Genomic DNA, 27,224 nt, shown 5'->3' on the forward strand with positions numbered 1-27,224 from the left:
TGGAAAAAATATACGGACGCGATTGCTCTAGCCATCAATTCCAGAGATGGTTTACCTCCATTGGAGGAGTATAACTTCCTTTCTCGTTTGATCTATGACAGCGCGGTTCGCGCTGAAACGAAACCCATCCCAGGTTCCACTATTCGTCGAAGGCCTCCCAATCTATGGTGGGATAGCATATGTTCCAAGCTTTATGTAGAAAAATCGAATGCATTTAAAGCTTTTCGGAAACGTGGAACCATTGAGAATTTTCAAACGTATTTGGACCTTGAAAATCAGTTCAAAAATTTGATCAAAGGGAAAAAACGTGCTTATTGGCGAAATTTCGTGGGAGGTTTGTCACGAGAAACGTCAATGAAAAAATTATGGAAAGTGGCTCGAAACATGAGAAATCGCTCTTCATCGAATGAAAGCGAAGAATATTCACATCGATGGATTTTTAATTTTGCACGGAAGGTTTGTCCCGATTCCGCTCCTGTGCAAAAAATTGTTCGAGATATACCACAAGGTAGGTGCGATCTTGATTCCGAGTTTTCGATGGTAGAATTCTCTCTTGCTCTCCTTTCTTGTAACAATTCTGCTCCAGGAACGGATAGAATTAAGTTCAACTTGTTAAAAAACCTCCCTGATGTGGCGAAACATCGCTTGTTGAATTTATTCAATCGGTTTCTGGAGCATAATATTGTTCCAGATGATTGGAGACAAGTGCGAATTATAGCTATTCAAAAACCCGGAAAACCCGCGTCCGACTTCAATTCGTACCGCCCAATAGCAATGCTGTCTTGTATACGGAAATTGTTGGAGAAAATGATCTTGTTTCGCCTTGATCATTGGGTTGAAACGAATGGCTTACTCTCAGATACACAATATGGGTTCCGCAGGGGCAAGGGGACGAATGATTGTCTTGCGTTGCTTTCTTCAGAAATTCAAATGGCTTACGCCGCAAAAAAACAAATGGCTTCAGTATTCTTGGACATAAAGGGGGCCTTTGATTCTGTTTCAATAGAGGTTTTGTCAGACAAATTACACTCTCGGGGTCTGCCGCCTCTATTGAATAATATGTTATATAACTTGCTTTGTGAGAAACATTTGAACTTTTCTCACGGAGATTCGGCAGTAAGTCGGGTCTCTTACATGGGACTCCCCCAGGGCTCATGTTTAAGCCCCCTTTTGTACAACTTCTATGTAAGCGACATCGACAATTGCCTTACACAAAATTGCAGCCTAAGACAACTTGCAGATGATGGAGTGGTGTCTGTCGTAGGATCAAACGAATCCGACCTGCAAGGACCCTTACAAGATACTTTGAACAATTTTTCAACCTGGGCCATTGGGCTAGGGATCGAATTCTCCACGGAGAAAACAGAGATGGTGGTTTTTTCTAGGAAGCATAGACCAGCAAAACCAAAGCTTCAACTTTTGGGTAAACCGATCACTCATGCTATGTCATTCAAGTATCTTGGGGTCTGGTTCGACTCCAAATGTACTTGGGGGGCCCATATTAGGTATCTGAGTAAAAAATGTCAACAAAGAATAAACTTTCTCCGTACAATTACCGGCACCTGGTGGGGAGCCCATCCCGAAGATCTTATTATGTTGTATCGAACAACTATTCTCTCAGTGATGGAGTATGGCAGTTTCTGTTTTCAATCAGCTGCCAAAACACACCTCATTAAACTCGAGCGAATTCAGTATCTTTGTCTCCGTATTGCGTTGGGATGTATGCCCTCAACGCATACCATGAGTCTCGAGGTTTTGGCAGGCGTACTCCCACTAAAAGATCGCTTCAATTTATTATCTCTTCGGTTCCTCATCCGGTGTAAGGTTATGAATCCACTGGTGATCGGAAATTTTGAGCAATTGATCGAGCTAAATTTTCATTCTGGATTCATGAATTCATATCATGAATTCACCTCTATGCAGGTTGTTCCTTCTTCGTATATTCCCAACCGTGTTTGTTTTCCTGACTACATCAATTCCTCTGTACATTTCGATCTGTTCATGAAGGAGAAAATCCATGAAAATCCAGATTATCTTAGATTGGGGTTCGTTCCTACAATCTTCAATGCAAAGTATGGGCGTATCAATTGTGATAATATATACTTTACTGATGGGTCCTCTATGAATGAGTCCACAGGATTTGGAGTGTTCAACGTATTTTTTAGCACCTCACACAGTCTTCAGAATCCTTGCTCGGTATATATTGCTGAATTGGCAGCGATATACTGGGCGCTGGACAGCGTCGCCTCACGACCTGTTGAACACTATTACATTGTAACGGATAGTCTTAGCTCTGTCGAAGCTATCCGTTCAGTGAGGCCGGAAAAGCACTCGCCGTACTTCCTTGAGAGAATACGAGAAATTTTGAGTGCTTTATCCAGACGCTGTTATGTCATTACCTTTGTCTGGGTCCCTTCACATTGCTCAATTCCGGGTAATGAGAGGGCTGACTCATTGGCAAAGGTAGGTGCAATTGAAGGCGATATTTATCAGCGTCAAATCGCCTTCAATGAATTTTATTCTTTAGTTCGCAAAAATACCATCGCTAACTGGCAACGCAAGTGGAATGAAGATGAATTGGGCCGGTGGTTTCACTCGATTATCCCTAAGGTTAGCCTCAAACCGTGGTTCAAAAGTCTAGACTTGAGTCGGGACTTTATCCGCACCTTCTCCCGACTCATGTCCAATCACTGTTCGTTAGATGCACTACTCTTTCGTTTCAATCTTGCCAGCAGCAATCTCTGCGTTTGTGGCCAAGGTTATCACGACATCGAGCACGTTGTTTGGTCGTGCGAGGTGTATCTGGTCGCCAGATCGAATTTAGAAAACTCCCTTCGGGCCCGAGGAAGACAGCCCAATGTGCCGGTGAGAGATGTGTTGGCTCGGTTAGACCTTGATTACATGTCCCATATATATGTTTTCCTTAAAGCTATAGATCTTCGTGTGTGATTGTCCCTACATCCTTATACCCTCCTTTCCTTCCTTTGCGGGTAATTCATCCCCTTGCTATAAATAGTAGAATAAGTTGAAATGTAAATAAACTATAGATATACGAATAGATTTAAGAATTGAGTGCTCATCAACATTGTTACAATTTCCTTATATCCCATCCTTCTCCTAAAAATATGTCACCCTTCTAAACTCGAGTACACCGCGAGTAATCGGTTTTCCACCTTACTAACCATAGATGTAAGAAAATTGTTTCTATATATATATAGTTTTAAAAATATATTTAAGAATTCGGCTCCTTTAAACTTAAGTAACTGAGCCTGTAAAAATAAACGAATTAAGAAAAAAAACAAGTTTTTAAATTTAAAATTATGAATGAAAACTAACTTTTCAGGATCAAATTAGTATTCTATTAAAATGAAAAACACTTTTTTTGCAGGTGGTGAAAAAATCTCACTTGAAAATCGTTTTTGGAGACAATTTTATATTATAATGAAAAGTTTCAGTAAAAATAATGGAAATAATGGAATGGAAATGGCTAAACAAAAGTCAGAAATGTTTGTTGTGTTTCAAGTAACTTGTTATTTAGTTATGTAATTTATTATTACATAACTAAATTATTATTAGTTATGATTATGTAAGAATTTTCATTAAAATTTTAATATATTAAAACTCACTTCGTGTTTTCTAATCTGATAGAAATTACACTAATGAGTTTGAGACCCAAATTATGACCCCTAATTGAAAGTCACCACCAGACGTCGACGCTATTTCACTGTCAGCGCGAGCTGGTAACGGATAGGCAAGCGAATGTGTTTTTTGAAAGCGTGTTGAAATAAATAAACAGATTAATAAACGCGTTGTGTATATTTTTTCTGAGGAAAGCTACCCCTCTACAGTAATGTTCCGGTTTGAAAGAAAACGAAAGTAAACAGAACTCGGGTCACGAAAACGTTTGTTCTTTTGATCGGGAAAAGGTTCCGAAGTGAAAAAAGGTCCCAGGAAATTTTTTGGTCAAGTAAATTAACATGGAAAAAAAATCAGATTGATTCCGCATCACCTAGAATAAATATATTCAGGACACAGAACATGCTCAAAGCTAAATTTACAAATTTACAGAATGTTCTTCTTCTGAGAACAAGAATCGTGTTACAAAAATATTTTTTTCATTTTCCGAGTGAACGAACTAATTTTATGTTTTTGTTCATTGTTTTATTATTTGTCTCTAAAAAAAACTAGAATGCATTTTTTAATCGGGTTTGAAAATAGCCCATGTATAAAGTTCTCTTGCAGTTATAATGTGATGCCTCTGTGAGCTTGTAAACTGTAATCAAATAGATTCGACATAAAATATGACAAGCAAATATTTAGTTCTTGTTTGCGATTTCAATGAATTTGGGTAATTCATTATTTAATGCCCAATGTTATTCCATTATCTCCATTTGAAATTTTGAAGTAACGCCACAGGGTGAAGAAAACCGTAACGCTTTACCCAACGGCAGCAACAGTGAATCTCCTTTGACCACTCCCTCGTTGCTCACAACAGTTTGGCAGCTCTCATCGCTGTTGACATTTTTGTTCCATAAAGTTGACAACTCGTCACCACGTAGCTCGCTCGAACAGGGATTGTTATTGCTAGTTTCCCTTTCCCACGTATGCTAGCCGCATCGTAAGCAAAATCAGCGACCGAATCGCCGCGAGGTGCAGGATTTTCAGTTCCTCAGAAGTGAAAGCCTTGCGTTTTACGGTGTCTGGTTGGTGAAGGAGTACATTCAAGGTCCTTGTTTCGTTTTTCGACTTCACGAAGATTGTCTTGTTTCGGACCAAAGGCAGCATCCGCACAGTTTGCTGTGAGATGTAATACGTGTTACACCGTTGTTTTGTGCATTTTGTTCATATTGTAGAGAGCAGTTCGTGTGTCCTTTCATCAGCAAAGCTGCCAGGAAGTAACACCGGTTCCAAGTGTAAATTAGTGTGTTCTCTGTACGTTAGATCCCCAGGGCAACTCTGACAGTAAAAATGGCAATCAAACCGGGTATGGGTCGGAAAACGTCCACCAAAAATCCTCCCTTCCTAAGTCACGAATTTGTGATTCAAAACCATGCCGATATCGTGTCCTGTTTTGCGATGGTTTTTGTCGTCGGATTGATGTTACAGGTAAACAAGATTTTGTCTAGATTAGGGAATATGAATAACTTTCGAATAACAATTGAGCCCTCGAAACCACATTACCAGTGCCTTTCTCACACCACCGATTTTGCCACGTAGCGGACTCAAATCGAAGATGTGTTAAGCGATACATAGTTAACAATCTTACCTTATGAGATATTGGGCGGTTTACAATATTTGCATTGTTCAGAGTGAGAATTTTTGTAGGTCAAGTTGTGGAAGTAAATGTGTTGCTATTAATGTCGTTAACTTGTTCCTGATTGTACAATCTTCCCGCAACATGTTAAGGCTACGTGAAATATAATAGATACAATGCTCTTTAAAATCCATAAAACGCTAGAAGTGATTAATATAAACTGTCTCTTTCCAGGCTACCAACTCACTGGCAAGTATCTTCATTGCTTTGCACCATAACGTGAGTGGTGCCGATCCGAGCCATGAAAATCCCCATGGCGAGCCCTTCTTTTATACCTCCGGATGGATGGACGGATGTGCAGTATTTTTCTACACGCTGATTTGCATCATAATGCATGCAATCCTGCAGGAATACGCACTGGATGTAAGTATTTCACGAGAAGAAACTGTGTATCGATTCTTCCAGATAATCAACCCCAATTTGATACTTTCAGAAAATCTCCAAAAAGCTGCACCTCTCCAAGTTCAAGCTGTCCCGATTCAACGAATCCGGCCAGTTTGTGGTATTTTACGCGATGTCATTCCTCTGGGGCTTCGATGTGATCGTGCGCGAGCAGTACATTGGAAATGTGGCCAAACTGTGGGAAGGTTTTCCCGACCATCCCATGGTGTTTCTGCACAAGCTGTTCTTCATCACCCAGCTGGCGTATTATTTACACATGCTGCCAGAGCTGTATTTCCAGAAGGTCAAGAAGGACGAACATATGCAAACGATCCAGCATGCTCTCGGAGGATTCTTCCTGATTGCTACGGCGTACTTCCTCGGGTGAGTGATTGAGGATGCGATCAACGGTAGTTGGAGCATGATCGGTAATGCATTCATTTTCTTGTTTGCCTCATTGCAGATTCCAGCGCATCGCTTTGGTGCTCTTGACGCTGCACTACTTCTGCGAGTTCATTTCGCACGCATTCCAGCTGATGAACATCTTCGACAAGGAAGAGAAGTTTGTGCGATGTAAGTTGATAGAGTTGATATTTTCGTATTTTTTTTTTATATTGGAACGAAATCGAAACGATATCAATTCAAATTGATTTTTGAGCTGGCTTCTTGATGGTGACGAACTGGGTTTCTCTTATAGGGGAAAGAGAAAAAAGTGAACGGCCTTGTCATGAGTAATGGTTTATTTTTACTGGCTTTGTTGTGCAATTTACTTCAGGGTTTTTGTGCTTTCAGCTATCGAAGCGTGAATGTAGATATTGCGTTTTGTATCGTAATCAATGAAAATAGCTAGTTGATCAATGGACAGTAACAATGTAATAGTTGCTCTATTTTAGATAGTGAATGAAACAAGTGTTACAGATTCTCGAGAGGATAAATATTGCAATTAGGTTTGCGGTTAGGTTGCCAGCTTTTTAACTAACATTCTGTTGGTTTGAGGACTTCAATACAAAATGAAAGTGTTTTGACACTTAATCAATGAATTCAACTTTGCTTTTGTGTTTTTGTTAGGCTCTACTCTTCTAGTATTTCCTCTTTTTTCCACATACATAATTTTTGAACCTTTACAAGAGTGATACACAGATTACAAGGCACGGTTATTGAAATGAAAGAATTTTTCATAACTCTATATGTGATGAATGATTTAAGGAAAAATAAGTTGCTGTCAACCGCTGAAGACTATCGTGGATTTTTTGTGACGCTTGGTCTCCCTTGCAAAGCTGACAATTTTCGATAAATATTCAAGGGGCTTTCAGCATTAATTCATTCGCCTCTACATTTTTATTATTTGCCACACCGGTATTCAACAAACATGCAGTGCTAAAGATGGTTATTGATATATTTGATTAGTTTTTTCTCCGTTTACACAAACATATATATTTGGTTGATTTGGAGATATGTTAACACTAGATTTTTAAACGAGCAAGTTCGGCTCCATTTGCTTGATTAGTTCTCGAATTATGCAGAAGTTTGTGTTTGCTCTTAGAGAGGGGGTAGGTGAGTCGAACCATCATAGAATTAGTATTGCTCCCTAAAACCTCCATATGCAAATTTGTTTCAATTCGCTTGATTAGTTCTTGAGTTATGCAAACAACACCCCACCCCCTCCCTGTGAGACCACCTTAGAAACGTTCCTTGCCTCCTAAAACATACACATGCCAAATTTGGTTCTGATTGCTTGATTGATTCTAGAGTTATGCAGATATTTATGCTTCATTTGTATGGTAGCTCCCCCTTAGAAAAGGAGAGGAGTGTTTATTTACCGTAGAAACGTTTCTCGCCCCCTAATGCATACCGTGCATCTACTTGCCTTGCTCCCCAGATCGGACTCGTTTGCTTCGGGCGAGCAAGGTAGTTTGTTTCTTTTCGTCGGTTGTCGTACAATCGAGAGAGTATATTTTGGTTGTGGGATAGCTGACAGATGGAGGCAGGCTATTTTGTTTGTTCGAGGCAGACGATTCCGGTCATGGCGAGGGGGAGCGGGCGGTGTAGCCACGCCGGTGCAGTTCTGTGTAGTTGTTTACTCTCGCAGTTGCGTGAGATTTGCGTTTTGCGTGTGCGTTTCGGCCAAGAGAAGGTTACGGAGGTCGAGAAAAAAGTTTGAATTAACCTACTTTCTTTTGTCTCTTTTGCTCACCCATGTTTTTCTTGGGATTTGTTCACAAAAATATAATGGTATTCTGTTTGTGTTTGTATTCAAAATAGTAGTTCACCTTGAATGTCAGTGAGTTATTCCTGTATGTATCGGTCCTTTTCGGTTCTTTCTATAGAGAATTGACGTTGCTTTTTATTCAATTATGTCATTCTAATTCTTCCTACAAGAACAATGATTTTGTTAATAATTGCTCTACTGATTACTTGGTTGTTAGTTTTTAATACAAATCCGAATCGCAGGTATCAAGTTTTCGTTTTCGAGGTTCAAATATAAATTTCAAGACTAGGTTCAAGATGCTAGAATCACGAGGAGACCTTCAATACATTCAATCTTCAAATGCATTTGATTTTCTAGTTTATGCTTGAACAGAGGAGACCTTTTCAGGTTATCGTTCAATATCTCCAGCCGCTACGAAATGCATTTGATGTTCGAGTTTTCGTTTCGACGAGTAATTGGGTCCACGCTTACAAAATTAATTCACTTACCAGAGTTCTGATCCTTTTGCAGAGGAGATCTTTTCAGGTCACCCTTTAATATCTTTAACGGCTACGAAATGCATTTGGTTTTCAAGTTTTCGTTTCGTCAAGTGATCCCTAGTTTGCGTTAGCATAATCACATCACTTACCTCAGTGAATCCTGATTCATACCTATCCCTACTAACAACTATTCCATCCTTGATATTCGCTAGGGAACCACGCTATAGAGGCGACCCTTCTGGCCTTCGGGCGGCGAATATCATACTAACATTCCTACCCTTCCCCTGGTGACTGTAAGGACATGGCTGGCGTCGTTATTGACCATTTAAAGCTCGAATCACCGAAAACTGCACAACGAGAATGGTTTGCTAGTCCCAAGTGTCATTCTGTGTGTTCTTTGTGCAATTTGGTTGGTTCAGGTCAATCACGGAGAGCAACTACGAATTGTACAGTCTACCCAAGCTCGAGCTCAAGCTCATTTTTTTACTACAATTAACAATAAATATTTTTACGGCGAAGTTCGTTTAGGAACATTAGTGCCATTGAAGGGAGACTGTAAACAAGCAGAACTCTCGGTATTTAGTGGCTACCTATCCAAGAGAACTCAATAAAAATACCATTACACTCTCATAAGGTTCTAGTATATTTATTTTGCAGAAATGGAACTTGAAATCACAGAATTTCAATTTTATCTCATGCGAATTACGAAACCCCGATGTCAAATCATTATAGTGACTGGAAACAGGATCGCAAGACCAAACAGCGACATGGAACAGGGGCTCTTCTATCGTCCCTCCAGCCTAGTCCGTTTTGAACCACATTTTTCTTGTAGATATACAGCTGATCCACACTGCGATCACAAGCGATTTCATATTTTTTCACAGCCACTATCATCTACCGTGTGATTCAATCATACAACAAAACTCTTCATCTGACGGTATGAAAATGAAAGCGGTGCATCTGCTATAAAGAATATTGGCGTGTAGTGGAATACTGCGTTTGTGTTTGTGTGTTGTGTTTGGTCTTGGCTATTCGTTTTCGATCAGATAAACTATTGAAGTATTGGAGGGGCAATATTTGTAGATTACATAGACGGTTTCACATCACTCTGTTCTTTATAGATGTAGACTTGTAGATTTCAGCGTAATCCTTTGGTGCCTGGTGATTATCGTTTCTGCGATATTCAGTTCCACGATCTTAATGATCGTGACCTCTACCGTCAGAAGTTAGAGCTTTGTCGTTCTTGGGTATTGCTTCCTCGGGGCTAAAACTGTCTTCCATGTTATTGGGAAGCAGGTAGTCGTTCATGTTTTCGAACTGTCCTGTGCAAATCAGCGCTGAATCAAAACATGTTTCATTCGGTGAATTGTCATTACATTACAATGACGGTATTGATGGTTTTCGAATGATCCGAAAATGATTTTATCAATCCTAATGTGAACGTTACTTATTTCCCATCTTCCCTAGTGCGCCTCGTCTACAACGCGATCTTCATTCTGACCCGTTTCGCCACGATGGTACTCGCCTTCCTGACGCTGTATTACGGCATCGAAAATGTGTCCGAGATGAAGCGCAGCTTCATGCTCGCCACCGTTTTTGGTCTCCAGGGCTATCTGATCTTCGACTTCATCTCCAACGTGTTGAGATCGAAGCGCGAGAGCTCCGCTGAGCACAATGCTGAACGTTCCCAGAAAGCAGCCCCGGTCAAGAGCGAGAAATCAAAGAAGGAACGCAAGAAGGAGAGTGATCTCCCAGAAGCAGATCAGAACACGGCAGCAGCAGCAGTAGCAGCACAATCCTCGGTGGCGCCCGCCAGCGGAAAGGGCTCCAAGAAGGTGAAGGCTAAATAAATGCGTCAGTTTCCGTTCCGCTAGGTTATGTTTGTTTCCCTCGATAAGCACCGAAAACCATTACGATTTTGTACTGAAATAAGGCTGGGCGGTTTGAAGATAGTGAGCTAAAACAAGAAGCAACTATGGGAGCATCATTTGCTCTCGTATTTAAAGATCTTTGTTGAATAATAATTAACTAAATAAAAAAAAACGATGATGCAGTACTACAAACAAACTGCCTTTCTCGGTTAGTTTAACTGTTGAGTTTTTTTTTCTGTCAACTCGGAAGGGAGATGAAGCAGTAAAAGGTAGAAATAAGATAAAATCTAATAGATTTTTTAAACAGAAAACACATGCTCAAAATATAATCACTTTTAAAGTAGCGCTATTCGTCTTCGCGAATGCCAGTTGAAAACTACTACCAATAGTTATTTTCCTCTCTGTCCACCCTGTGAGTGGAGCATCGGTATAATACAACACACATTCAGTGCGATTCGTTGAGCGAAAAAGTCCGAAAGGTTTTATATGCATTTACAAATTTCGACTCAAATGATGCAATATTTGCTGTAGCGATGAAAAATAGCGCAGATGTAGAAAAGAGAAAATCACAAGCAAATTAGAAAAACAAATGAAACATGCAGAAGATATATAGATTTTTTGAAAGTCTACAATAAGTTTATACCTTTCTTTGCGATTTACACGAATTGGGTTTCGAAAATATTCTTATTTTGTGTACGCTCTTACGCAATAACTGAAAATAAAAAGTGACACAGTCTACGGAGATGTGGTTCGTTGCGTGTAGAGGGATATCACAAATCCTCGGAAGGATAGATGCAAAAAAACTATACACCATCTGCCGGCAACGATAAAACTGAGTGCGGACGCTCCTGCCGGTCAAGGCCATAGCTGGCGCTACATCAATTTTTTCGAACCAGATACATGATCTGAAACTTATTTTTTTTCAATGTAAGTAGTTTCACAATATTTTCCAGTATTCATCCATTCTACTGATTTTACATGTTAATTAGAAAATAGAACCTATTGAATTTCAACAATCGTACTGTTTGTAGATGGCAACACAAGGTGAGTGACATGGATAAACTTGACAAGTCTAAACATACGAGGGTCGCTCGAAAAGTCCGTGTAAAGTTAAAGAGAGGCGAATGAACAAAGTTTAAAGCCTCTCAAAAACCAAAAAAAAAGTGAAAGAAAGGTTACGTTTAGTTAGTAGCATCTCTGGGAAGAAAACATACCAAGTTTCAATCATTTTGATATGTTTCTTTGTGTTTGGCATTCGTTTGAAACGTGATTATAGAAAACATGGTTTTTATTCAGAAATTCAAGGAATTCAAGCAATTTTTCAATTATTTTATTTACTACAGATTGTGTTGAAATTGGTCTGTAATTGCTCAGATTCGTAGAATCACCGGATTTAAAAAATGGCACAACTCTAGCTAGATTCAGGCACCTTGAATAAATCCCCGTAGACAGCATTTTATTAAATATATCTGAACAAATAATTGAAAATGCAGCTGAATTCCCTTTTATGACACTTACTGGAACGTTATCAGGACCGCAACTCTTTTTGCTATTCAACTCACTTATAGTCAACAGCACCTCATCTTGGGTTGAGGGAAACAAAAATATCGTATTACGGACGGGTTGGGAATTCATAAGAGAAATATTGTCATTATTTTTAGGGATTGCGTTGGACAACTGAGTTCCAATGTTCGAAAAATAGTTGTTAAAAATGTTGCATACTTCGTTGTCGTTTTCAAATTCCCTACCATTGTGAATTAGGCTGATTTGGGGTTTTTCTTTGGAACGTCCTAGAATAGAATTTACTTTTTTCCACATATTGGATTGGTTCGTACTGTTCAACATATGTTCGAAGTATACTTTTTTACACTTCCATTTTTCAACCTGTGTCTTCTTCGATACGTGATTTAGCAATTTTCGTAGATGAGAGTCGCTAGGCCGTCTTTTCAATTTCTTTAAATAACGATTTTTTATTTTTGTCAATTTCCATAGATCGTAGGTCATCCGAGGGCAATAATTACCCTTAGTATTGACCTCTACCGAGATGGTTCTGGAACATTCCAATAGCATCGAGTTGTATGTCGACGAGATATTAGCAAGACACTCGTCAACATTTTCTCCGCAAGTCACTGTATTTAAGAAATTAGAGGAGCAAAATCAATTATTGTTTTATTCAATTTCGTTTTCGTTTTGGGACCATGCATTTTGAACGACGACACTATCAGTGAATGGTCATTGAGATCGGAATACACAGTATCGTTGCGAATGTTCGGCGCGTCTATAATTTTACACACAACATGGTCTAAGATGTTATTACTTGCTGTACGTGTAGTGAATGTATTTGAATACAAGAAACCTAATGATTGAAGGAGGTTGCTATAACGTAACACAGTATTATTATTAGACAGATTCACAGGCACATTTATAACACCTACAATAAAAAATGGTCTTTCTAAAAGTTATTAAAGTTAAACGAAGATGGACGATACACAGTTAAAACATCGAAAAATTGGGTATTCATTGAAAGTTCTATTTGTATATAGTGAAATCCATCAAAGTTTTGGTTGTCAATAATTTTATGTTTGAGGGAATCTTTTATAAAAACAGCTAGGCCTCCAACGGATACATCCCTGCAAGAAAAAATTGCTCTGTATCCCACAATGTTATGAAGGCAACAAAATTCGGATTCGACAGGTCTCACCAATCACTATTACATCTATGGCCACTTCACACTGAATTATAAACAAATTTATATTGTCAAATTTATTTAGGTCATTTATTCCACGAACATTCCATTGAAGTATTTTGAGGTAGTCACCGTCAATATTTTTATAACTAATGTTGAAATCATTTACGTCGAGGTGGGAAAAATATGTAGCGTCTGTATGAGTCATTGATGTAGTGATTGTTCAAGAAAAAAATTATCAATCAATCTTTTTAGTCCAAGAAAATTAGATAGCGTTGTTGTCTGTTCGTTTTCTTTTAGGCGACGGTGTCAAGAATCTTGTTATTTTTGCTAAGATCGTCTCTGTTTCTTATAATTTCCGGTCTATCGCCATCCCCCTTCTGTACTAAGACTGTACCATGTCTACCGGGCCAGACATATTTAATATTCATGCAATTCCTTGAGTAACTCAAAACCAAACGGAGTCAACTCATCGCGAATGGATACCGAGATTGGCCTACCATTTAACAGTAACGACGGGTCAACTGATGTTGATAGCAGTTTACCTTTCTGTTTCTCCTTGTCGAGTACTATTTTTTTATCTGCTACGTCTTTGAAAACTACTTTCATTGGTACCAGTGTGTTATTTGTCATTTTTGAGTTTAGTCTGGATACTGATACTATCGATTCTGTTTTCAATTGTATTCCCAATGATTTAATTGTTTTGTCGATTAATTGTTTTGTATTTTCATCGTGTGTAACAGGAATACCCATGATTATAGCGTTTTTCCATTCATTACTCTGTTTGTTTTGTCTGAATTTAATTCCAGTTTATGAACCGTTTCTGTTAATGCTGTCTGAGATTTTTTTGAATTTAGTATTTCAAGCTTTAGATCTTCATTTTCTAATTTTATTTTATGAAAATCTTCAGCAATAGTGTCAAATTTTGCAGAAAGGAACTCCTGGGAGTTTTCAATAGCTGTTGTTATTTGTTTGAATTCAGAACGAACATCGGACATTTCTGCAGTTACGAGGTTTTGGGTCGCGAGATTGGAGCAACGGACCAGGCAGTAAAAAAATCCCTAGCGGAGATGGACATTATTGTGCAGAAACGTGGGTCAAGATCGTGCAGTGCAGTGCAGTGCAGCAAGCTGTGACCCAGAAACAAAGGCTGCTAGTGATGAAGAATGAAGTTTTTCCAGCGAAGGGAACGTCGCGATCGTCATGGACGACCTCAAGCTATCAGCTTTAATAAAGAAGAAGTGAGAGACGAGCAGGTCATTACTGATAAGTTCAACGAATATTTTAGAAGTAGTATCGAGGATATCAGTTACTCAACAGATGAGGTAGAAGAACCAGTAGAACTGACAGACAATTTTACTGGTAGTAAGCTGTCGATGTTTCAATCATTTACTCTAGAAAAACTCAAATTGATGATTTGGTCGCTGGTGGAGAAATCAGGATCTGATGAGATCAATTCTGAATCTTGAAAGATGCATTTGAGGTTATTGGTTAGATATAGTAAACAACTCTTTGGACACTGGAGATGTGCCTGACTCGTGGATAGAATCTGTGGTAGTGTCCATCGAGAAGGTGAATGGAACAGTGAAAGCAGAAGAGCATCGCCCGATAAACATGCTTCCAATGTACGAGAAAGTGTTGGAGCTAATAGTCAAGGAACAGTTGCTGGAATACGTTACAGTAAACAACCTTCTAGTTCCTGAACAATCTGAATATCGTAAACAACATTCTTGTTAAAATAATTTAAATCTAGTCCTTGTAAAATTGAAAGAGACCATGAAGGAGAGAAAAAATGTGATTGCGGTGTTTTTGGATTTGAAAAGTGCTTTTGAGACGATATCGAGAAGAAAATTTCTGAACACTCTCACAAAGTTTTATATTACTGAAACTGTTCTACAATAGGATACAAAACATTGACCTTGACAGCCGGATCCAAAGGACCAAGTAAAATTCCGTAATATCTAATACCAAATATTGATCTGCCGCAAGGCGATATGTTAGGTCATATATTGTTCATTTTATACATTAACGACGAGAATTCGAGATAATTCAACACTGTGATATAAACCTATTTGCCGACGATACTGTGATATACATTTCTTCCGACAAAGCTACTGAAAAACAGAACTGTGATCATTCAAACTTGGCCAAATGGTTGAAATTTGAGAAATTAAAGCTGAACATTAACAAAACAACATACATGTTTAATAGCAAGTCAGTGTATAGCGAAATTGTGAACGTGACTATTGATAATCATTTGTTAGAACGAGTTTGGGGAATTAAATTCTTAGGCCTTATAATAGATGATAAACTAAGCCTCAAAAACCATATTGGCCACACAGTGAAAAAGATTGCGAAGAAGTTTGGAGTACTCTGTCGGCTAAAGCAAAATTTATTGCAATGGAGTTCACCTCACCACACATAGACTTCTGTCCTTCAATCTTGTAGCTCGCCAATGATCAGCAAATGAGTTGCCTCCAGAAAATTTGGAACAAGATAATGCGCATAATCCTACAATGTGAACGAAGGATTCCCGTTCTGTTGATGCTTCGAACACTCCAATGGCTCTCAGTAAAGCAACGCGTGACGTATCTCACGTTGCTACTGATACACAAAATTGCGAAAGGTTTAGCTCCAGAGTACTTGACGTCCAGGATAATAAGAGGCAGAGACATCTGCCGATATATTACAAGATCTGTTAATAACATCCGTACGGCATCATTTCTGCACTCAGAATTCACTGTTCTACAAAGAAATAAGATTTTATAATGTGCTACCGGTACAAATGAAAGAAGCTTGTGTGAATGAGTTCAAACGGAATTGTGTGATATTTGTCAGAACTAATGTGGCTTTGTTTTTTTACACCTTGGTTTTGGCTGTGTTAGAGAACACATTTCGGTAAAAATAAAAGTTCCCCCAGTTGTACGAGAGCAGTCCGATAAGTACCTTAGCCTACAAAATAAAAACAAAAAAAATTGGAAAAATGGCGATTTATTTCTCAACATTAGGCCGTATGAATAAAAACAAAATTCACCTTTACTTTACTTCATTCGAGCAGTCGAGCAGTGAGATTAAGTTTTTACTACGTTTGGTATGAATAAAAGAAACAACAAAGTATTTACTTTTCGAAAATGGATGTTTAGCTGATTTCGTATGAATAAAACAGCATTCATCAAGTATTTACTTCGTTATTATCAAGTATGCTCATGAGCATACTTTGGATCTGAAAACACTATCATTCGTTTTGATGTCATATCCGATTTATGTTTAATGCTGCTATCTTGCGCTAGAAGTTAAACAAGTTAACGATCCGCATTGATGGCATTGAGCTTCGTTTACTAGTTTGGGGGAGCGTAAAAAAATTGATTGATTTTCAGGCGGAATGAACACGTTTTTAAAATTTAAATTATGAATGAAAAATAACCTTTACGTACCAATTTGGCATTCTGCTTTAATGAAAAACACTTTTGTTTGCAAGTGGTGAAAAAATCTTGTACGAATATTGTTTTTGAAGACAACTTTATATTATAATGAAAAGTTTCAGTAATGATGTTGGAAATGTATAGACAAAGGGTTAAATAAAAGTCGGAAAAAAGTGTTTTAAGTGATTAAATAACATGATGTGAACTTTTTCATTCAAATTTTAATATTTGAAAACTGGCTTCGTATCTTCTAATATGATAATAGTACACTAACGAGATAGGGACCCAAACTATGGTCCCTAATTGAAAGTCGCCACCAGACGTCGACACTATTCCTTTTTCATCGCGAATTCACGCTTTGTCCAAAAAAAAAACGTTTTGAAACGGAACCTAAACAATCAGTTGATAGATGTTTGACAAAGTAAAAATTATAGGAGGTTGTGTCCAAGATACGACTGCATTGTTGACGTAGAACTACACTGTTATTTTATATAAGTCGCCATACATTGGTGGTTTGAAACTACTGGAAATATACACACTTCTTATCATTTTGCGCTCGATAAAAGTTGCATTACTTTCTCATGCTCGAGAGAAGCGCAGCTGTCACCCTTAGTGGAGAAAGTTTTGCTACTGGCAAGCGAATCCTAATTACATACAAAATTCCAGAACGACATTTACTTCTTGGTGACTAAACAAGCGAAATAAACTCTTTTTGGTCATAACAACCTCGACAACAGTAGCAATGCTTCATTATGATCAATATTAGCGCAAATGCAATCCTAGTTGAAGGCAGTTTTGCGACTGGCACGCGAACCCAAATAATTCCAGTAAGACATTCAAGATGCTTGGTATTCCCCAAATAATTTTCTGGCGCACAAACTTAACGCCTGCTTCGCCATAATGTCAGTTTAATGCATTGATGCATTCTCAAAGGCACCAATGAAGCCCTTATGATGACGGAAAACAAACAATGTTGACAGCTTGGAAAAAAAAACTGAATTATGCCACACAGCTTGTACACTGCTGATGAGTTTGTCAAGAGCGACCGCCTTCACCACCAGCGGGGAGCTTGATTTTGGTTGCTGCCTGGGTAACGGCGTTTACGTTTTCGACCGACACGCCGAAATCGACTACTTCGCTGTTGTTCGATGCGGTGTCACACTCGCGTAAGCTCGGTTCAGTGCGATCGCTTTTCACTGCACCAACATCGCGTGCATCATTAGATGAAGTTTGCCTCGATATTTTATTGCCCCTGAAAATGCGTTCGATTTTAGCAGAGCTCGAACCTGCCTTCCTCTTCTTCTTGCTCATCACAAACTACGCGAAGCGTCCAATTTATGACGCGGGAAGAAAAACACGATACGAATAACGAATAACGAACAGAAAATGCAAACGACGATATCCAAGTTGGATAACCACTGGTGGGGTCCAATCTTAGATCGAAGCGCAGCGAAAGCAAAGTGAACTGGATTGCTCAACAGTCCGATGCCGAATGAAAGTTTGCCTCAGCGAGATCCACTGTTTATACTCTAGGCAAGTATTCCCCTTCATTCTTCTACTTTTCCTTTGTTCATGGGGACTTTGAATCCTACGATTTCCCCTCCGTTGGTCGTCGATAAGTTGTTCGTTATTGACAGCTCTGTTCGGGAAAGCACACAAATGGACAGAACAAATGTATGGGAAAATGGAAACGCTTAAAGTTTTCATGAATTTTAACCATTTACAAACCAGGGGATTGTTATGTTCAGCATATTAAAAAAATCTTACGGAATTTCCGATTCGTTTAGTATGTAAATTGCCAAAATCCGTTCGCGACAAAAATAGTTATTAACGTGAACTTTATTTCATAAAAACGTGACCTGTTCTCTGATTTGACACCCTTAATGAAAGACGTAGTTCTACGTCAAAACTATGTTCGAATTCGAAAATCAAATTCAAATTCATACGACCTATTGTCTCCTTCTAGCTCGATACCCTTGGCCCAGCGATGTTCCGATGTTTGAAAAGCTATATTGTTAAACTCTTTGATAATGATCTGGTGGCCCTGAAAATTGTCGTTTTGGGTATGTTATTGGGTATGTTTTGTTCACTTCACCAGTGTTACAATCGAGCTTTCGGCATCAGTGACAGAAAGTTGTTTCAGCTCTGATGCACGTTTACGGGATCGGCGCTCATATTGCGTGAACATATATTGCGATATATTTCCTCGCGTAAAACTTTATGAAACAACTAAAACAACAATTCTCGCGTAACTTTTGAAAAGGTCCTCTGTAACAAATGTAAACAAATCGAGTTAATGGATGAACGCTATTAGTTTTCAATCATTGAATGTATTACAAAAACAATCGTTCACGTATCTATCTTCTTCATCTTTTTGTCGCCGATACAAAAAATATCCAATGTACAAATTCGAATTTTAAGCACCCGGCTGTTACTTCGGACGCCACTTTCCTCCAACGGCCGAAACGTCCGAAGCAAGATGCTGAACTATAGGTGTTTCGTTCTTGACACTTTCAGGACATAACGTGAGACGAGTAGCGAGACGTAACTTTCAGAATTATTTACTTTTTGTTTGGGTGTGTGGTAATGATTTCAATGTCAACTCGCTAAGGAAAATAATTGAAGGAAAAAATAAGCAAATATATATTCGTGGAATATAGTGCACAACCTCCTTTTGCTCTAACCTCCTTCCCGGTATATGCACAGCATTCTCCTCCTCCCTGAGCGAAATCAGTGGAGCCACAATCAGCGTTATTGTTTGTCACCATCGCCGTAAGCTGATAGTACTCTTTTCCCCGCCGATGGGAGCCAAACAGAAGTACATTTTGCTGGGAAAGAAAGGCGAAAAGATATACTAAAACATCCTTCTGCACTGTTATGATTCGGCAATAAAGCGCGAGCAGCTATTTTGCCAACGAATGCATTTTTCACCAAAAGATACGACTTGTTTTGTAAACAAATTTGTTTTGACGTAGGACTACGTCTTTCATTTCTATACCGGGGTGTAAAATCAAAGTTTCGAAAACGAAAGCGTTACGCCGGAGACCGAGATTTTGAGCGTTAATAGCTCCTTAACAACTGAACGAAATGGTATGATAGACACTTCATCCGAAAGATAAAATGTCTACGCGTTCTATACTTGTTACTTTCTGATCCAAAAACTTGTTTCAATAGTCTTAAAATTGCTTTCAAAACATGCTATTGAAATCACCAATCGGTATATAAGCGAGCGCCGCTCGGAAATCCACTCAGTTCAAATTGAACAGCGATTGGAGCATGTTGTCGCTGTTGTGGTGAAGCTCTTCGTTTATCATGAAAGCGCGGATGAACGGTGTCACCAAGAGCCTGTTTGTGCACCTTAGGCCAGAAGGGAATCCATCAGGAGGAGAGTGATGCCACAAACGGTTCCCCGGGAAGATCTCGAAGCAGCTGCTACTCACACACACACATACACGCGCGGAATTCTTTCCGTTTGGATGCCATTCAGCATCGAGAAAGATCCGGAAAATAATCTGCCAGTTCCCCTGGGAATTTAAAAATACATTCATGTGAAAGAGTTTATTTGAATGTTTTCTATCCATGTAACACTGTGACCAAATATGTTTCAATCAAGTGCTATTAACAGATGGTTATCGAGTTAGCATTAACCACTGGTGGGCTTCCAGTATCGAGGAAAATGTGGAAATATCTAATCGTTACTGAAAATAATCTGCCAGTTCCTCTAGGAATTTAAAATTACATTCATATGAAAGAGTTTATTTGAATGTTTTCTATCCATGTAACACTGTGACCAAATACACTTGGTTTTGTGATTTTTCAATCAATCGCAATTAACAGGATAGCTTCTGAAGATTATTCTTCCCCATCAGTAGGATATTTCCGTATCCAATATTGTATGCGCCCGCAATCGATAATTGCTCAGTCGCCGAAAGTTCCGAGCTCAGAGAGTTCATTCCCCTCTAGTTTGCCTTCCAAATTGCCATCGTAAACCACGCCTTCTCTCGATTCAATCACGCACAAAAAGCATACTTAAGCGATATTCTGGTGGTGAGACGCATTCATTTTTCGTGAGGACATCGACAAGACAACATCGTTGCTGAGGGTGCTGGTCGGCGAAGGATCGAGATCTGCCCTGAAACGCAAGCAGTTTGTTTGAAACTGTGAGGGAACACAGAGAAGCCTATCCTTCAGGAGAAGAGAAGGTGACCATCGAAGCAGCCGCTACACACACACATACACGCACGGAATTCTTTCCGTTTGGATGCCATTCAGCATCGAGAAAGATCCGGAAAATAATCTGCCAGTTCCTCTGGGAATTTAAAAATACATTCATGTGAAAGAGTTTATTTTAATGTTTTCTATCCATGTAACACTGTGACCAAATACATTTGGTTTTGTGATTTTTCAATCAATCGCAATTAACAGGATAGCTTCTGAAGATTATTCTTCCCCATCAGTAGGATATTTCCGTATCCAATATTGGATGCATAAAACCTTGTGCCTCCAACGTAACGCTCTCGTTTTCGAAGTCCCCCAAATATTCATTCATTCAGAATGAATTCAGATTCAACTTCAAACAAATGATCTCTAAATTAACGATAGTCCTACGTCACCCTTGCGGTTATTCCATAGATATAATCCACTTCCTGTTTTTTCACGAGCAATGGCCGAACAGCAATTTTGACATTGCGGTCCACCTATAATACAACGCCTTGGTCCGAAGTAACAACCGACAATCCGTTTTGCCTGCCAAGATCGGGTCGATGAAATGTCAACAATCGACCTCAAATGCTGCCACCTTGCAATCGATTTATCGACCTTTCATATGCATTCATCGAACAACTTGACGCCACTTTTTTGCCAACATGTGCAAGGCGTTGACCTGCATGTAACGCTGCTTCCAACACTGATCGTCTCTTGTTTGTATTGGTTTGTTATGAAACATGAAAAGGAAAAACATTGATCGTTTTCAATCATTTTATTGAAAAAAACACAAAATACATATAAAATATAAACAAGATATATAATGCAATCGGTGCATTCGGGTTGTCTGGATTGACGATTCGAATCCAGCTCCTTTTTCTCCATGACACACATATGTGGCTGAGGAGGATTCTTCAATGTGCGCGAAGCACGAGATCTCCGATATGGAAAGTTGCTCGAAACACTATCGATGGTCAGGTCCAGATGCTGCTGCTGTTGTCCCCTGGAACAGCCACCATGGCTTGGAGGATACTGCTACGGGAAAGCCGATGCTGTTGACTGCTGTAATAGAAGTGGAAATAAGCACTATGGTGATGGGGGAATTCATTTTTCTCATTCACCAGTTGATGGAAGCAAAAAAGCCACATCATCCGAACGGGTGTATTCATAGCTGAAATAAAATAAAATAATTAGTTTTTTAAAATGTCTGCTATCTAATAGTATACCTGGTAAGAAACCACTTTGGGAGAATCTGATAATGTCACATCTTGCGTTTGTGATTAATTTCCACCTGTGGCGAATCTACACCGTCAGTCTCCCCACACTGTTGATCTGGCTTAGCATCATTCAATACAATACCGTTCGTGTCCTTACTTCGTTGGTAGAAATGTCTCAGAACGGAATAAAACTTCACTGATATGCATCTGCTCAGTTATTCCGTATCGAAATTCATTGCTTGTTGTGCCTGCTTCTGGGCAACGTTGTCCGGATGCATATGAACTAGTTTAGCTTCCGTGTTGGACCCAATTGGGTTCAGGAATGCCGCCGGTAGCAATCTTCCAGATTCATAAAGTAAAAACCTATCTATTCCACAAACTCCACTAGAGGAAAATCTGTTGAGATGGGTCTGAAAAAAAATATAAAATGAAAAACAGAAAAAGATTCCATACTCACCAGTTATATGATCCGGTTGTTTTGGTGTGAGATGACAGTTCATCGTTGAAGAAAAAGTGATGCCGATTCGTTTTATTAATCATTCTGTATTTTCGACCAACGAATTTTCGATGTTACGTATTTGGGGAATAGGCATGACAGTATGGATTTTCAAAAGGAATAAACACACTTTTAAAATAAAAATTATGAATGAACATTATTTTTCTCAAATGAAATTAGTACTCAATGTAAATGAAAATCACTATTGCATGCAAGTGATGAAAAAACGTCATACAAAAATTATGCCTAAAGATAATTTTATATTATAAAGGTAAGTTTTTGTGAGAATATCTGAAAATTTATAGAAAATAATTTAAACTAAGGTCACGAAAACGTACTTCAAGTAGATAAATAAAGCCAAGAAACAATTTGCATACAAATTCTACCTATTTAAAACTGCTTTCGGGCCGACTAATCTGATAGAGAATAGGTTCCCTCATACAAACTAATGGCGTATCCAGATGTCAACATCGTACCGAATAGGCACCAGCGTTACGTTCGGTGTTAGGTCGGTTATTTTTTCGTCGATTGGATTGTGGGAAAGCAGTCAATACAACTCGCAGTCGTACTTCGGTCGTTTTGGAATTTGTTTTTTATAGGTGTTGTTATCGATTTCAGTGCAATTCAACGAGTGATAACAATAATAATCAGTCTTTAGAACGAAATGCTGATATTTGGATTGTTGTTTATTAGTTAGTTTCAAATTTTTATAGGGCAACGTAATATGTCCAATGTGCAAACGCGGGCAGTCAAAACGTCCAATGTAACATTTTTCGCTCCGAGGCTTCAACCTTAATCTCAAATCACGGAACAATAGTTACGATTGGTTTTACGGAGTTATTCCTGACAGCTAGTGGTGAAAACAGTGATAAAGATTGATAGCTTTTAAGACAATTCGCGAAATAATGTTCGGGTCTTCAACTACGTTTTTCTCGAGTTGGCGAAAATGTTATATTGGACCTTTTCAAAAGTTACGCGAGAATTCACTTCTGTTGGTATTTTGGCCGCGGTAGCTTTTTCGGAGACGCTTCTTATTCCTGCTTTGCCGTCTCCGGCTTCCTAAAGTTTTCATTGACACCACCAGGGCGAGCTAAACGACGGATAGCGGGTTTGATACACTGGATGTTGTCATACAGAACCTTGCGATACGCTCTTCCTTTACCGAGTCCTTCGCCTCTTTTGCCTCCCTTACCGCATTCAATCGTATTGGTTGGTGTGAAGAGGAATACCAGCAATGCACACTAGAAACAAAAAAAAATGAGTGGGTTATATCTATGATATAACCGCAAGGTTCACGTGGAACTACCTTAGCTTAGCAATCATTCGTTTGTATTGATTAAATTTTTGATTGAATGAAACAATTTCCGAATTCAATTGAATTCAATATATTTGCTTTGTGAGTAAAAAGATTGTATAATGCCATGTAAGGTCAATTCATGCAATAGATTATGTTCTTCGTTACAAGTAAATTTAATGACGGTCCTTTTACGTTTGGTATGATGACATCTTGGTTTTGATGTCTATGTTAGGCAAACACATTTCAGTCAGAACAAAAATGACCCCGATTTGCATGTATTTGCAACGCCGATTTCCCCAGACACCTCGGTTTAGAAGTCTTTATTAGGCAAACACATTTCAGTCGGAACAAAAATACCCCTGACCTGCATAAATATGCAATGCCAATTTCCTCAGACACCTTGGTTTTGAAGTCTGTGTTAGGGAACACATTTCGGTGCGAACAAATATCCCCATACTTTCATGTGTTTGCAATGCCGATTTTCCTAAGACTGCTATGTTATGATGGCTGTGTTGGGGAAACCGTAAATCGGACCAATCAAAACGAGGTAGTTAGGGCGTTAGGGAGCAACATTTTACAGTTATTCGATTGTTTATCTAATAAAAAATAACATTTTATTAATTGCGATAGAAGCGTAGAAATATTCCGTATCAATTGATGCAAACATCTTTCCGATCCAGTAAGAAATGTTCGAATTATAAGCATTCGGAATCTTGCATTTTTTCCTGCATGTTCTATGTTTAGGTTTTCATTTTACCCCCCATATACTCCGGTTAGACGTAGTCCCACGTCAAAAATTATCAAACGATTATTTTATTTTACATTTCCCTCTGAAGTTTACATCCCAAAAGTGTACATACTTCTCGAATCTCGAATTTGCTTGAAACTGGGAAGTTCATTCGCTTCTAGTGGCTGCACGATTTTCCCAGGTTCCTAAGTTTAGAAGATCATGTTAGGACAGACATATTCCACTCTGCACAAAGGCAAGCGAGGACAAAAGTACTCGCAGTTTGCATTTATTTGCAGAGCCGATTTCCCCAGAAACCTCGGTTTTGAAGTCTGTGTTAGGGAAACACAAATATCCCCGATTTGTATGAATTCGCAATGCCGATTTCCCCACGCTTCATGGATTTGAAGTCTGTGTTAGGGAAACACATTCCAGTCGGAACAAAAATACCCCCGACTTGCATGAATTTGAAATTCCGATTTCTCCAGGCACCTTGGTTTAGAAATTTCTATTAGGGAACACATTTCGGTGGGAACAAAAGCTCCCCCTACTTTCGTGTGTTCTTTTTCTTCTTTTTGGCTTTAAGAGGGTTTAAACTTTTCAGTTCACTCGCCTCTAGGCTCTTTCGTGTGTTTGCAATGCCGATTTCGCTGCTTGGTTTTAAAGTCTGTGTTAGGGAACATTTTTCGATGAGAACAAAAGTCCCCCTACTTTCATGTATTTGCAATGCCGATTTCCCCAAGGCTGCTTGGTTTTGATGGCTGTGTTAGGGAAACCGTAAATCGGGCCAATCAAAACGATGCAGTTAGGGCGTTTAGATAACGCCTAATATTTTACAGTTATTCAATTGTTTATCTAATGAAAAACAACATTTTGTTAGTTGCGATAGATGCGTAGAAATATTCCCTATCAAGTGATGCAAACATCTCTCCTATCCAGTACGAAATGTTCGAGCTATAAGCATTCGAAATCTTTCATTTTTTCCTGCATGTTCTGTGTTTAGGTTTTCATTTTACCCTCCATATATTCCGGTTAGACGTAGTCCCACGTCAAAAAAAATTTCCGATGCGCTTCGCTCCTCTCCTTTGGTTCTTTTGCCTCATCCAGTCGTCTTGGTGATGTGGAAAGTACCAGCAATGCACACTAGAAACCCAAATGTTTGCTGATCTGAGCGTTGAACGAGAATGAGAAATCCACGAATGCTACGTCCTTTTATATCAGTTGGTATGTGCGAAATAGGCGCCTGCCACTCGCTCGCGATGCAGATGTTTGACTTGTCGGGGAACGAAAGAATCGAATCCACAGCAAAGCAAAGATTATATGAGAGCAATGATTGCTTTTACGAATCGGCCAAACAGAATCCGGGATTTCTGTTTAGATAATGGATTTTGTAAAGAAATCAATTCTACACGGTTGTCAATTTTGTGTGTATCTATTAAATGTACTTACAGCACGTACATCCGCATTATGTTTGATGACATAGATGATGATGATGATGTTGAATTAAAGAGGCTTTAAACTTTTCAGTTCTTTCGCCTCTAGCCTGATGATGACATAAAGAATGACAGAATAATACTTATAGACAATTACTTGATTGAATCGGTTATTGGAAAATGCCCCAACGAATATTACACAATCAATTGTACAAAAATTTTGGAAAATTTTAGATCTCTAGCCGTGATACGACGGTTCCCTGTTAGTTGCACCTGGTCAAAGAAAAAGCAAAAGCAAACAGAATTATCGATCATAGTTTTATATAATTTTTATGATAAGTGGAAAACAATAAATTAAACTCTTTTTTTTAAGCAATATCGATAGTCCTCAAAAAGACTGGAATGGTTTAACGGGTTGTGCGGAATTTGCTGCGTAGTAATGTGATGTTTCAGTCAGATGTATCAGTTGTTTACTTTTTGGCAGCGGTAGTTTTTTTCGAAGTCGCTGCTGCTTTCTATGGCTTTGGCATTTCGGCTTCTGTGCGTCGGTTTACGAGGGTTTCGTTGACACCACCACGGCGAGCTAAGTGACGGATAGCGGGTTTGATACCCTGAATGTTGTCATGCAGAACCTTGCGACGCTTGCGACCAAACGCTTGCGATAAGCGTTTGAAATTGAACATTTTTCACGATGCGTTCGATTTTCGTTTTTCAATTTGTACCCCAATATGTTCCCTAAAGACGTAATCCTACGTCAAAAAAACATATAAAACTGTCGTGATGGTCATACATAGGAATAAAAGACAATGCAAGAGCATTAGCTTTCACTGGAATTAACTTAAAATGATCTTTTTAGATAAATTTATCCAAACACATATTTTTCCATGTACGGGGTAAGTGATGGGCCATCATATACTTGCATCATGTACCCGACAATTTTCTTTTTTTGTCAATGTCAATGAAAATGTCATTATGACCAATTTAAATTACGACAGAGTTTTAAAAAGGCGTATTCAAAATAATTTTCCTTTCAAAAAAAGACGGGTGGGTAATGTCGGGGACATAACCGGAGTGACGTAGGACTATACAAAGGGGACAGCTTTTGTTAAATATATATTTTAAATATATTGTTTTATTTTCTTCTCCTACGTGAATACCTACCTATCTACCTGAAAAATGGATTAGTTTACTGTTTACTCTTTATGAATATGTTGATGGTTCTGAAAAGAACCTTTGGTGTTGTCTTTTTGTTATCACTCGATATTCCTATCTTGTTCGGTTAAACCTTCCTGTTTAGCTATTGCGTTTGCCACTCGCCACAGCTTTCACAGTTGGAAAATTTCTTCCCATCCAGCTTGTGACATGTTGTTCAGTAAATTACATTTAATGCGACGTGCCGGAGAAACACTTTGCCACTCACTGAAACTAATTGTTGCCTTGATGAGCGCCGAACCGAAGCTGCTCTGTTCTTGATGCGGGTTTTCTGATT

The 27,224-nt window shown here is 38.8% G+C and overlaps 1 protein-coding gene and 1 long non-coding RNA gene across 4 annotated transcripts; one reads left to right on the forward strand and one right to left on the reverse strand.

Moving 5' to 3' along the window:
* Positions 1 to 4,533: 4,533 nt before the first annotated feature.
* Positions 4,534 to 10,992, forward strand: LOC129770140 (translocating chain-associated membrane protein 1). Its single transcript, XM_055772790.1, has 5 exons — positions 4,534 to 5,106; positions 5,489 to 5,677; positions 5,748 to 6,079; positions 6,159 to 6,268; positions 9,851 to 10,992. The coding sequence occupies exons 1-5, from the start codon at positions 4,969 to 4,971 to the stop codon at positions 10,231 to 10,233; spliced, it is 1,152 nt and encodes a 383-aa protein (XP_055628765.1). The 5' UTR covers positions 4,534 to 4,968; the 3' UTR covers positions 10,234 to 10,992.
* A 10,405-nt stretch (positions 10,993 to 21,397) lies between these two features.
* LOC129770223 (uncharacterized) lies at positions 21,398 to 22,286 on the reverse strand. Of its 3 annotated transcripts, none has more exons than XR_008742060.1 (4): positions 22,240 to 22,284; positions 21,792 to 22,192; positions 21,687 to 21,736; positions 21,398 to 21,627 (listed from the first exon to the last, which is right to left on the reverse strand). It is a non-coding gene; the product is annotated as an uncharacterized LOC129770223 (long non-coding RNA). The 3 variants fall into 3 exon arrangements; XR_008742061.1 differs by having other exon boundaries at positions 21,792 to 22,178; positions 22,240 to 22,259; XR_008742059.1 differs by having other exon boundaries at positions 21,792 to 22,286.
* Positions 22,287 to 27,224: the final 4,938 nt, after the last annotated feature.

Source organism: Toxorhynchites rutilus, chromosome 2, assembly GCF_029784135.1.
Source record: "Toxorhynchites rutilus septentrionalis strain SRP chromosome 2, ASM2978413v1, whole genome shotgun sequence".
Lineage (NCBI taxonomy): Eukaryota > Metazoa > Arthropoda > Insecta > Diptera > Culicidae > Toxorhynchites > Toxorhynchites rutilus.

What these genes read in the sequence shown, in the direction of transcription:
- LOC129770140 (XM_055772790.1), top strand. Translation starts at nt 4,969, where the DNA reads ATGGCAATCAAACCGGGTATGGGTCGGAAAACGTCCACCAAAAATCCT. An exon ending in TGCAGGAATACGCACTGGAT is followed by an intron (nt 5,678 to 5,747) that starts GTAAGTATTTCA and finishes TGATACTTTCAG; the next exon opens with AAAATCTCCAAAAAGCTGCA. An exon ending in GCTACGGCGTACTTCCTCGG is followed by an intron (nt 6,080 to 6,158) that starts GTGAGTGATTGA and finishes GCCTCATTGCAG; the next exon opens with ATTCCAGCGCATCGCTTTGG.